This window comes from Colius striatus, chromosome 21 (genome assembly GCF_028858725.1).
Source record: "Colius striatus isolate bColStr4 chromosome 21, bColStr4.1.hap1, whole genome shotgun sequence".
NCBI lineage: Eukaryota > Metazoa > Chordata > Aves > Coliiformes > Coliidae > Colius > Colius striatus.
In genome coordinates, this window is record NC_084779.1 from 6,052,173 (window position 1) to 6,064,823 (window position 12,651).

Consider the following 12,651-nt stretch of genomic DNA (forward strand, 5'->3'; position numbering starts at 1 on the left):
CAAGAGAGCAAGAAAATAATACATGGAGATGGAGTGAGCTGACTCCAAGGGTGTTCTACCCACTCTCTTTCTCTGTTGGGACATTCTGTGCCATTACAACCCCACTTTGCCACATTGGGATTTGAGGGACTTTTTAAAAGTTCTTTGTTTCTGACATTGTTTTGGGTTTTATAGTTTCTTTTCTCTCAACTTTTATCAGCTGGCATATTTGTGGTGAGCGCCTGTGAAAGGACCTGGCTCGCTGAGTAAATATTCAACGTGGAAATGAGCCGCGTGACCTTGAGCGGCGGGAGAGGGAGGAAGGCTGGGAGAGCTTCATAAAAAGCTGAAAAAGAAAAGAACAAGGAGAAGGGAGGGGAGAGGGGAAGGGGAAAAAAAAGAAAATAAGAAAAGATAAAAGGAAGAAGTCACACAGGAGAGAAATCTTGGTCTTTGTTGTCAGAGCGTTGATTGGACGTGTGGCGTTAGACGTCTTCAAGAGGCTCGATTCTCATCTGAGCTAGGCACTGACACTTTGAAAAATAGGCCCATTTAAGGTGACTCAGTTGGGCAACAAAAGTCAGTAGTCACTTTAGATCATCTTGGCTTGTGTTCAGAAGGGTGAATTTTATCCTTGGCGAAAGGCCAGCGGGAGGCCTTTCTGTGTACTGTTCCCGTTCCCAGAATAGGACTTGGGGTGGCTCCTGTACCTCGTGCCGGTTCTTTGGGACAGAGGCAGGAAACACTGACCCCATGTTCTGGGCTCTAGTGCCCTCCCCACATGGGAGACAGCGATTGCCGCTTGTTCTTGGGTTCAAACACTATATTTGTGGACTTTCCTGTGTGCTGTGGGTGTCTGGGAAAGTTGCTGGATGGAGCAAAAACCCCTCTCCCCAGTGCAGGGACGGTAAACCTTCAGCAGTGCAGGTTTCCCCACCACCACAGGATCCCTCTGGCATGCGAGATTGAGATGAAGGTAACTAGCAGGAATCTCAGTCAGAAAAGACCATGAAAACACTGTTGTGAGGAAGATGCATAAGGAAATTAGTGTAGAAATACAGCAGCATTGCTACTGGAGACCAGGAAGTGCAAATGCATTTTGGAGTTGGAGTTTCCAGAACTGCCTGGTTTGGGCTTGAAGGTTTTTACTTCACTCCCACCTCTAGTCCTGGGTGATCTAAATTGGATTTAAAACTTACCTTGTAGGGACTGGAGAAGATGAGCAGTGAGTTCCTGCAGGTTTGTCTCTTTTTGTGAGGGATGTTCCCCTAGCATGTCCTTAGTATCTTGATACCAGCACTGGGAAGCCCCTCAGCTGTGCAGCTGCAGCCACCAGCTCTCTGCTGCCCATCTTTGTGAGTCAAAGGAGGGATCTGGGCATACAGGGACCCAGCAGTCACAGGGGGCTGCAGCAGAAACCCTCACACTGGTCTGCAGGCAGCTGATTGCTTCTGCTAGTTTTCTGTTGTTTGAATGCATGAAAATTAAGTTTGGGTACATTCAGGGTCCCCTTAACAGCTCATTGTAGTGTCAGTTCTCCAGCCCCCCAAATTCTCTTCATTTTTGAGAGGGGAAGTTTTAACTTCACTGGCTTCAAAAACAATGCACACTGACATCAGCATTTCAGAGTGTGGGGCAAGGACAGTGCCAAAGCCAAACCCTCATTTGTGCTGAAACAGTGCTGATTCTATTCTTTGGTTAAAACAAAACAGCCTTACTAAGGATCTTTGCATATACATCTTTAAGTTTTTCTTCATTCAGGTGGGGGGATGATTTCTTGCTTTCCATAAGCCTGAAAAGTGCAAGGTGAGATCTTCATTGCTTGTATGGGAGAGCCCTGCTGTATGGAGGAGAGCCCTGCAGTATAGAGGAGAGCTTTGCTGATTCCTGTCCAGTCACAGTGGGTGAAATAGTAGGAAAAGTCTTGTCTAGTGGTGACCTTAAAATCATTTCTATAGCAGTGCAACGTGCTATCAGACAGACAATATGCAGCTGGGTGGGAAGTGCAGACAGTGGGGGCACAGGTGCCTGACACAGGGGAAAACCAGCATAAATAAGAAAACATTAGTCCAGGGCTTTGGGAGGAACTGGAGCAAAGTCACCGGTGCAGATGCCAGGGCAAGGAACTGTGACTGTGTGTGTAATGGCTTTGGATGTTTGCTTTTATGTGACACTTGCTGTTCAGGCAAACAGACTGGAGAATTCCAGAGCTGCATGGATTTCAGGGATTGTGTTTATCTGTGTTTGGCCTGGGACATGATGGGTGGGAGCGCAGGGGCTGTATGCAGCATGAGGAAGGGCCCTGTACCCGGCTCCTCCGTGCACACACGGCTGTTTGTTCGCTGAGCTAAGCCATCCTGTCTCACTCCTGTCTCCTTTCTCTGCCCTGAAGTCATTCTTCCCCTAAACTTCCCTCACTCACCTGCTCCCTTCTGCTCCTGGCCTTGTCCTGCACTCGCAGGAGCATCCTCTGTCCCGTGCTGTGTCTGCACACGCTCTGCCTCCCGCAGCGCAAAGGTCTGTGCCCTGCCCGGCCTGGGATCAGCTGAAACTGTCCCAAGAGAAGGGAAAGGCAGAGGCATGTTTTGGCAGTTCATCCTCCAAAAGGAAAGCCTGCAAGGGGTGAGGGGCAGGCTCCTTGCAGCGAAGGTGTTAACAAATAGCAGGTGATTAAACATGACAAGCAGTGACATTTCTGTGTGGGGTTCTCAGTACCAGCAATGCCAAGAATGAAGCTATAAACCCTGACATTTTGTGTTATGCACTGAGGTTTTTAATAGACATCTTTCTCTCCCTCCCCCCTGTTTATTTCTTTTATTCCTTTCTTTCTCTCCTGTCCCCTTCTCCTTTTCCCTCTCCTCTCTCTTCCTGACCCTCACCCTGGCTCTGCCTGCTCCCCAGTGCCCCACACCTCCCTCTCCCATCCCTCCCTCCCCGCCCTTATCTTTGCTCCCTTGCTTCACCACACTCATTTGTTTGATGGCCTTCACTTTTGTTCCTCTCTTCCTCCCTATTTTCTCGCTGCACTTTTCCAAGCTTTTTTTCCCCCTTTCTGCTTTTTGTGGCGTCATTCCCCCTTCCTTACTCTTGCTCCTTTTAGCTCTGGTCTCTGCCATATGCACACAGGCTTTGCAGCCTCTCACGCAGACGCACTCCCACACTGTGTTGCACCCCCTCCGCTCTCAGCACACTTTCCTGCTCTCCCCCACACACTCTCCTGCACCGTCTCTCACATGCGCTCGCACTTGGTCTTTTCTTTCTGTGCTTCCCCTACTCTTGCTCTTCTTTGTCTTTGTTACTCCCTTCTGCTGTCATCCTCCCTCTGTCTGTTCTTTTCCACTCTCTCCCCTTCTCCCTCCCTTTGCAGTCTCTTTTTGGGGCCTGATGTAATACTCCAACCATGGGCAGCCAGGCCAGTTGCTTGTCAGGGAGCAGGTGTCCCACCCCTGAGTGATGTTTTTGTTAATAACATTTTTGCCCTGACTCAGAAGCCCGCGTTTTGGAGATGGGTTGTTGGGGTTTTTTTTAAGGACAGGAGCTGAGGAGGCTGTGCTTTTGGGAACAGTTGCTGGGTTTGTACTAAAAGGACTGCAACAGTTGTTCTGCTGAGCGAGAAACGTTGGAACAACTGCAGATTCCCCGCCCCGTGCTCTCTCCCTATCTCTCCAAAGGGCATTTGGAGGTGACACCCAATGCACTGTCCCCTTTGCAGCTCTGATTGGAGCTGCTGCTGCTGGCCCTTGGCTCTGGGAGCAGGGCCCTCCTGCCACTGGAGTTGGCCCCACTTGGCAGCTCTCTGTGTTAGAAACTTTCCTCCTCTGCCTCTGCTGCTTTCTCCTGATGTTATGGGCACAAAATGAGCCAAATGGCAGGATGGCCAGAGCATTCAAACATAGAGCTCTGCTCCGTATCGGCAGGGCACCTGGTCTCCAGGGCCTGGTAGTAGTGACCCAGCTACACAATTGACTGTAAGAAAGTGGAAAGGCACAGAGAGACAGAAGGGTTTGGTGGTGGTTGTCTGCTCCCCAGTGCATGACCTGCCCAGCTCATTGCATCTTGTCAGGCTGTGGTCTTCTTCATGGAGAGACCAGGGAGGAATGTGTGATGCTTTGGAAACTGTGTGGGCTGGCCCATCAGAGCCTGTGTTCTCTGCCCAGACAGCCTGGCTATCAGCACCAGGCTCTGAGCCTTCCCCAGCTGGCTGGCCCCTGGTGTCATGCACACTGCAACAGCCATCCCCAAGTGACACGTGGGGCTGTGAGGCATCTCCAGAGGCTCTTTGAGCCGCACAGTGATTCCTTCCTCATCTGCGGGAGCCTCTGCCTCTCACCAGGTCCCTGGGGAGGATCTGCAGGGAGCTCCTGGAGTTACCACACACACACACACTATCTGGGCTGTGTGTCGGTGAGGACTCAGCCCCTGGCTGTGTCCAGCTCATCTGTGCTGAGAGCATCCAGGACGAGAGAGAGGTTCTCATGGGTGGACAGTGAGGACAGAGGCTGGGGCAGCTCTGATGTGCAGAAGGTCACTGGGGCCTCAGCAGGTATTTGAAATGAGTCCAAACTAAACTGCAGCTTCAGTCTCAGTATTTTCTCTTCCTTGACTCTGCAGTCACTCTAAAAATCAAAATACTTCCCCCTCAAGGCCCCTCCTTCCCATAGAAGTGCCTCTCCCTCCCCAGCCACCCAGGTCTTATTGATCCAGCGCCACAGACGGTGGCTGTAGCTTGAGTTGCCAAGTAGGGCAGATCGATAGAGACTTGGTGTGGGATTTTTGGCAGCTGGCACGTCCATTTGTCCCTCCTCCCCTCCCACCATCCTCCAGCGTCACAGTGAAAGCAGGTGGAGCAAAGCCCTGTCCTTATGCTTTCCTCTCACCTTGTCCTTCTCTGTCCTGCGTGCCCCGGGCCTGGAGGCCTCTGCAGGAGTGTGCACAAGGCCACAGAGAGCACACAGCGTGTGTGAGCCACGGTGGCCTCCCCACTCCCTCCCACCAGCCTCTCTCTGCCTCTTACCCTTTGCAGGGGCTGAGCTCACCCGTTTGTACAGTGGGGTAAACCTCTGGGTCATTCCAGTGTCCTCGAGAGCAGGATTTGGCCGTTATTGTTTGCACAGTCTTATTATTCAGCAAGAGCTCCCTCCCTGCCTGGATGCAAAGTAACTCCCCCCGCCCTTCTTCCCTGCTCTGGCCATCAGCTCTGCTGTCACTTTGGGGCAGGTGAGGGAGGCAAGGCACAGTGACGTGGGTTCCTGAAGGCCAGAGAGCGAGTGAGTGCCGGAGCTGGCGTTAGGGGCCGTGTTGCTGGTCGTGCATCCTGAGACAGGGCTTTTTCCCACTCAGGTGCCTCGTCTGTGTGGGTCCAAAGCTGTGGGGCTGGTCTCCAGATGAGCTGGGGGGAGCGGAGGCAGAGGGCAGCAGCGGGATGCTGTGCAGTGGGATTCCCCTCTCCATGGAGTCAGGAGAGGGTGGTTAGCTCAGGCTCAGATGGCCTTAACCCTTGCCAGCCCCGCTGGCTCCCAACCTCTGCCAGGTGCCGAGCGCCGCGCTCAGTGAAGTTAATGAAATGAGTATTTCGGGGAAGGGGGGAGGGAGGCTCTGTACTGCACCCTGGGGCCCTGGGTTTATTAATGGTGACCTGCCATTAAAGACTAAAGTGCTAACCTGGTCATATTTAGCAGCTTTCAATGGTATCCCAGTGGCCTCCGCCTGCAATATCAACTCCTGCCTTTGCCCCGCAGCCCCAGGCCGGCAGGAGCTGACTCCAGAGTTTCTCTGCTACGATGAGTCTGGTGGGCAGCACTAAGAAGTCTCTGTGCTGCTGCTGCCAGACAGATTTCCACCCCCTCCTGCTGCTCTGAGCAGCTTCCCCCTCTTCCTGCCAGGTCTTGCCAGGGAGTGCTTGGAAAAGAGGACCGAATCCTGGCATCTTCATGATCTCCTTTACTCACACAGAGCCTGGGGGTCACTAGGAGAGGGAGATGAGCCAGGATAAAGCTCACAGGATTTGGCCATGAAGGAGAGACATACTCGGGCTCTGCAAAGTGCTTCCACACAGCTCTCCGAGCAAGCACTGGCAAATTATCCCTCGGAGGTGGCAGGCTGGGAGACAAGGCAGCAGCTCTGCCAGGCCTGATTAAAATGGGACTTGAGGGTAACAGCTTCAGGTCAGAGCGAGAGGGCTGCTCTCCAGTCCAAGGGAGACTTGGAAAGCCCAAGCATGGGAGGATGTCCTCTAGGGGACAACAGCAGTTGGATATTGCAGTGACAGGCACTTTAGAAAGACGCTGGGGGCAGCTGCTGCTGCTGGTCCGGGCAGGGATCAGTGTTAGCAGAAGAAAAAAAAGCCCCAGAGTTTCCTTGAAGCTAATTCTGCTCTTGATGCCTCCCTAGAAGCAAGATCCTGCTGTGCTCTGTGTGCCAACTGAGATTATTGCCTTCCCTGATCACTTGTTCCTGGATTAAAAACTCAGCACAGAGTGTTTTGCCGTGTGTTAGTGCAGGATGCCCGCTAGAAGCTGCAGGTGGTGCAGCCCCTGTGGGGGAGTCCCAGCGCACCTCCCGCTCGGGCTGCTGCTGCTGCTGAGGGCAGAGCTGGGGATGCACCTGCCCCCTCACACCTCTGCTGTGCCTGGAGTGAAGGCGTGGAGAGCAGCCATCAGGGATTTCTCCTCTCTCCAGCAAGCTCTGTAAGCCACAGATCCCTCATCCTCACAGCCCTGCCCGTCGTGTGGGCACGTTTGTCAGTGTGGGCTGGAGGCCATTCCCCAGCAGAGCCAGCGAGGGCAGGGGCCTTGTTCCAGCGGAGAGCTCCAGCCCTCGCAGCCTCCCAACAGGACGAGTGCCGGTTTGGCAGCCAGGCTGGGGGCAATCCTCACTCTCTCGTTTGGCTCTGTGCCCCAGCTGATCTGCAGCCAGGTTCTGCTGTAATCCCTACATCCTGTTGCAGGTCCTTAATCAGCTGGAGCCAGCCTGGAAATAAAAAAGCACACACCACCAACCTGAACAAAAACCCAAACCCCAAACTGTTGTGGTTCAAGCTCCCCAGACCCAGGCAGTGGGAGCAGCCTTCCCAGGCACCAGGTGGGAGGCTGGAAGGGCTGGGAGAGACTGTAGCTCCTGTGCTAGGGATGGAAGCAGAGAAAAGGGTAAGTGTATGTTTCTGCTGGGGGTGTCAGCAGGACCCACTCGTTGCTGTGCCCCTGCAGAGGGAATGGGTCTGGGTGTGAGGTGGTGACTCCTACCACTGCCAGCATAGCCTGGGATGCCACCCCTTCAGCCCTCGCTGGGCAGGCTTGGAAACTCTCTGGGTTGTTGAGTTGTTTTTTTTCCTGTTTAATGCATAGAATAACACTGATGGGTCTGAACAGCTCCAGCCAGGCGACTAGGGGAAAGAATAACAAGCTCCTGAGTGTCAGGCGGAATTATGGGCCATTGCTATTTAGGGTGAGTCTGGTGGATTTAGGGCCTCTCTGTTCTATTGTCCCAGCTGCTCTGAGCATTGGAGCAGGCGAGACACAAGTCGGGAATTTGACTGCAGGGGAAGGCTGGTGCTGAGCATTTCCGGAGCTGAACAGCAGCGCCGGGGGGTGAGGGACAGGTTCTGTTGGAAAGCTGGTGAGATGTGATGGTGGGAGGAGGTGGGAGGCTGGAAGTCTTGGAGAAGTGGTCATCCACCAGCAAAAAAAAGCCTCTTTGCTTCCTGCTCTCTGTCAGGCTTCAGCTCCAGATGTTCCTCACGCTGCCCAGGTCTGTGTAGCGTTGGTCTCCATCCTTGGCACACCCCGCAGGTCTCCTGTCCCGTGAGCACACGGCTGCTCAGCCCCTCAGCTTCTCACCCCTCTCTTGTGAAGCACTGGGGAGGGTGGTTTGTGTGAAAGGGCAGAAACGTGTGTCTTGAATGGGCAGTGGAAGTTTCAGAGCCTCCTGTGGGATTGCATGTGGGTGGTGCTGGTGATGTGACCAGGGCTGGCACCATGCTTGCAGGGCCTGCCAGGTGGTAGGAGGAAGGACCCAGAGAGAACACAGAACACAGGAAGGATGAAGAAAGTGTTGTAGAGCATGAGAGAAGTGGGTCGCCCATGGGAAAGTGAACAGGGTGTATCCATCCTAAGCTTCCAGGTTTTGGCAAATACATCATGTCCCATGCCAGGGTGGGGAGGAGCTGCAGGGAGTCAGAAAGCCTTTCTTGCCTGGTTGTCTGCACAGGCTTGAGGCTCAGCAGGGTGAATTCTTTGCTTCTTTGGGGCTCTTTTTATTTGACCGGATTAAAAAGCCTATTTGAGTTTCTTAAACCATTAATCTAAAATCCCCAGGTAGATGCGCCATTGGATTCAGTTTTAAGCTTATAAACAAAATAGATCTGTGTTTGTCTCTTCTCCATGTTGTTCTAAAGAAGCAAGGCTTTGACCTGTCCTCCCTGCAGGCAGGGGGGACACGGGCTTCTTGTGCTTATGAATCCCCTTGAGCTTTCAGGAGGGTGGGAGCGTGTGGAGAGCAGGATGCTGGTGTGGCAGGTTATGGGAGGAGGGAGCAGGGGCCAAGCCTGGGTATGCCTATGTACAACCCCATCCAGGCCATTGCTCTGCAAGTAGCGTGAGGAGATGGGGAAGGAGGAGACCACAGGAAGCTGGAGAAAATGGGAGGAAAGCATTGTGCAGTGTGATGTGCTGGAGCAGTCTGGGGAATTCTTCCCAGTTCCCACAGGCCTTTGAGAGGAGCTGGTGCTCCTCCTCTGCCCACAGTGTGCCCAGCTCCTTCCAAGGGCTTCCTCCTTTCCTCCTCCACCCGCTTGGGCTTCTCACCTCCTTTTCAGCTCTGCCAGGCTTTATTGCTGCCACTCCCTGCACTTCTGAGGAGGTTTCATGGACGTGAGACCAGTTGGGATGGGCTCTCAGATCAGCCCAAAATGGGACAGTTCATAGTGTTTGTGGGAGAGAGGTGCTAGTGATGCTTCTAGGAGCTACAGGAATGCTTCAGCTCTGTGATCCACAGTGTCACATTTCTGCCAGATGCTCCCAAGGAAGGTACCAAACCCCACAGCAGGCAGATGGAAAATGATCTGCCCCTGTGTCCCCTCCATGTCCTTTCCATGTGTGTGGTGAGACCAGTTGGAGTCAGCGATGCCCACGTGCCTGTGGGGGATGGCAGTGGCAGTGCTCAGTCCAGCCCTAGCAGGAGACCCATCCCTGCCAGATCCCATCCCCAGACTCAGCAGCCGCAGCAGAAGGGCACCCGTCTGCCACCCCAGCTCCCTGGTGCAGCCATGGAAATGCTCATTCCAGCGTGGCTGGAGGAAGGCAGGTTGTCCTCCTCACTTCATGCTGTGAGCAGAGAGGCCTTCCAGGTCCAGGGCTTTCAAGGAAATGCTTTATGAACGGGGATAGAGGGAACAAGACTGTATCCTTCTCCCTCCCCTTCTCCCAAGGAGCTGCAGACAGACAGAGGGACAGGCATCTGTCCGATGGCAGCTTGAATAGGAGGGAGCCCTGTTGGCTTTGCCGAGGGAGCCTCTTTCTATATGGAAATGAAGAATTTAGGCTAATGGAGCTCAACCATCTCTAATTTTGCGATGGCAGGAGGATTTTGATTGAAAGTAATTAAGCAAGCTAGCTGTAAAATTAATTAAAGCAAAAGGGGGGGATTTTTTTATTGGATTGGATAGCGATATAGCGGCTGTCAAATGGGGGACGGATGGGGGTGACCTGAATTCTCTGCCCTCCCTCCTCCCACTCGGGACGTTTATGTCACTTTAATCTCCTTACAGCGGCTGGTGTGCATTTGTTTGAAATAATCAAGGAAATATGGTCAGAAATTGTCAGCTTTCAGATCTAATTTACCTGACAGCCCTGCGCGGACCAGTAAGCCTCTGTGTGCGTGTGTGTGTGTGGTGCATGCGGCTGTGTGGTCATGGACAACTCCTTGTCTCCCTTCTCTCCCCCCTCCTTTTTCTTCATCATGTCTTCTCTTGATTCCTAGCAAAAAAACCCACCAAATCCTTCTGCCACATCTGGGACCGCTCAGCACCTCGCAGGGAAAGGAAATAAGTTGGGGAATTCTCCTCTGGTCCTTTCTGCACCCCCACCTTCCCATCAGTGCCTCCTCCCAGCCTGCTACCTCATCCTTGCACCATAACCAGCTTTAGGGTTTAGGCAATATAGGATTAGGGGAGGTGGCTGTAATTCTTTATTCCAGATGGCTGGCAACTGCTAAACCCACTGTCACAAGTACTGAGTTATAAAAATACTTAAATTAGGCCCTTTGTTTCAGCCCATGTCCCTGCCAAGCAGCTCTCCCACTGTCTGGCCATGGGCTCAGCTTGCCTGGAGCAGGTGGGGGACTCTGAATCGAGACCGTCGTGGTGCTGGGGAGAGGCTCCTCTGGACTCTCACCGATCTGGGTTCCCTTGCACAGCTCCATCTGCTTCTTTTTGCCTTTAGCACTTTCAGTGAGATCCTGCAGTAAGAAAGAGCTAGGCATGGCTTGGGATACGTGTGTGCTCACTTACCAGGTGCAGGTCTTGATCCAAGGACACAGGAAGGCTGCAACTCTTCTTTGTCTTACACATTCTTCATCCAGCTTTTCCCCCTGACCTAACCCTGCAAGTACCCCCTGCCCAGAGCTCAACGCAGGGAGGGCAACTGCTGCAGGGTCAGTGTTTCCTCAGAGCTGCCCCGGTGCCTCACATCTGCCTTGCTAGCTTGGTTCTTAGGGTTATTATTTATTATTTATTATTGTTCATTAAGTGCTGACAGAGTTGGGGCTTTTGTTTGTTTTGTTTGGGTCTCCATTCGGAGGCCTGTGCTGAGGCAAACCTCAGTGCCAAGACCTCAGGCACTTTCACAATTACAGCCCGTGATCCTGTTGTATTGTTTATGTAATGACTCTCAATCTCAAGGGATTCTGCAGCCTTTCTTAGACCCCAGCACCCAGCACCTGGCAGGGAGAGTGCAGGGCAACTGCTGGCCTCTGGTGCCAAGGAAAGTCTCTGGGCTTTACGTGCTAGGAGATGGTTCATATGTAGACACATCAGGCTGGACCTTGCTGCGAGGATCCACAGGCAGGGAAGTTGCTTAAGCTGCTTCAGAAAGAGGAGCAGAGGATTCATCCCTGCCGTGGGCTGTGTGGTTGTGGGATATCTTGGTGTCTCAGACCTGATGCTGTTGGGTGTCTGCAGCCCATCTGTCTGTCTCCAGTACAGTGAGATGGGTGACTGATCCTCGTGGGTCAGCCTATGTTAGCAGTGCCCCGAGTGTCCCAGAGTCCCTGATACTTTTGCCCTGTTAAAAGTAGATACTTTTGCCCTGTGTGGAAGGTGCCTCACCAGCTCTGTAACTTGCTAGACATGGGTAGGACATGGTCTTGTCCATGAGCAGCCAGGGTGGCTGTGCTGAGGTGGGTGATGAGCTCATCACCAGGGTTCCCAGGTTTATTTGCCACCGCTTTGTGTCTGTAGCCATGCGAATGCATAGCTTTGTGCCAGTGCTTCCTCATCAGTATAATGGGTATAATTAGGCTTCCCTGATTGAAGATAGTGCTGTACACTTAGTGTGCTGGCAGATTGGGGGTTTTTTTCTTTTGTTTAAAAGTCCTTTCCAAAAAGAAAATGGAGGTAAGACCGGATTTCAGGGTCCTGGTTCCCTAAATTGTGTTTCAAATGTATGCAGGTGAAATCCGTGACAATATCAAACCCTTTCCTTGTGGGACAGGCCTGCTGGCAAGTGTTGGCTTCCCGTCAGCTTAGCAGAAGCAGAGTTAGGTGAAGACTAAATGCCTCCTCAGTCTCCTCTGTGTTCATCAAAAGACGGGGATTGCAGGATGTGGCGCTGCTGATCCTCTGTGGTAATTACAAATATCACAGAATGGAATATCAAGAATAGTCTAAATAATTTCATGGCCTGTTAACCAAAAGAGAGCTTGAGTTCTGGGACGTGGACCAGGCTACCACTGATAATGATATCTAAAGTCAGTGGTGTCTGGAAGAAGGGTCATACTGTGCTGGCTGCTCCTATTTCCTTCTGTAGATTGCAAGAGCAGATGATTAAGAGTGCATTAGATAATTTTCTAACATAACATTCCCTACAGGCAGTTACTGGCATTGCTGTAGAGGCATCCTGAACGTCGTGTTGGAAAAGGAAGTGCACAGGACAGTCTTTCTGCATTGGGAGAATGTTTGAGGCCCCCATGCAAAGCTGTGCTCTGTTCTGACTCCAAGTCTCCTCAGACATGGCCGAGGAAAATGCACGTGAGTGCTGACCTGAGGGCATCTTCTGTTGTTGTATTTGTACCTACTTGTACCTGTTCAACACATCTCCCCTCTCTAGCACTGCAAATGAATCTGGAGGCTCTGACTCCAGCACAGCCATGAGCTGGGAAACATCCTGTAGTGGGGTGAATGGGATGAAGGGTTCAGATTTGGGTGGCATTTTCTCTCAGCTCGATGTGAGTGGCAGTGGGAAGGCACAAGAGCAGTTCTCCTGTCACTGCTGTGGTGCGTTTTCAGCTGGGAAAATCATTCTTCTGATCTTAGCAGAGTGACATCAGTGTAAGAGCAGTCAGACAGGGATCGAGCCCAGCAGGTCTGGAAGAGGAGAGCTGAGGCACTGGGCTGGGAGCATCTGGGATATTTGACATGTTGATTTTTCTTGCTTGTGCTCAGGACTGGAGATGAGCCAC

The 12,651-nt window shown here is 52.4% G+C and overlaps 1 protein-coding gene across 6 annotated transcripts in view; it reads left to right on the forward strand.

Annotated features, from left to right (window-relative positions):
• Nucleotides 1-12,651, forward strand: part of CASZ1 (castor zinc finger 1) — a 198,683-nt gene that overhangs the window by 119,947 nt on the left and 66,085 nt on the right. For 3 of the 6 annotated variants that reach the window (XM_062012807.1, XM_062012808.1, XM_062012809.1), the window contains one exon: nucleotides 12,061-12,220. The exons of the other annotated variants lie outside the window; for them this stretch is intronic. In XM_062012807.1, the coding sequence (XP_061868791.1) occupies nucleotides 12,202-12,220 (19 nt within the window). In that variant the 5' untranslated portion in view covers nucleotides 12,061-12,201. The remainder of the gene's footprint in view (nucleotides 1-12,060; nucleotides 12,221-12,651) is intronic. 6 annotated transcript variants of the gene reach the window in all.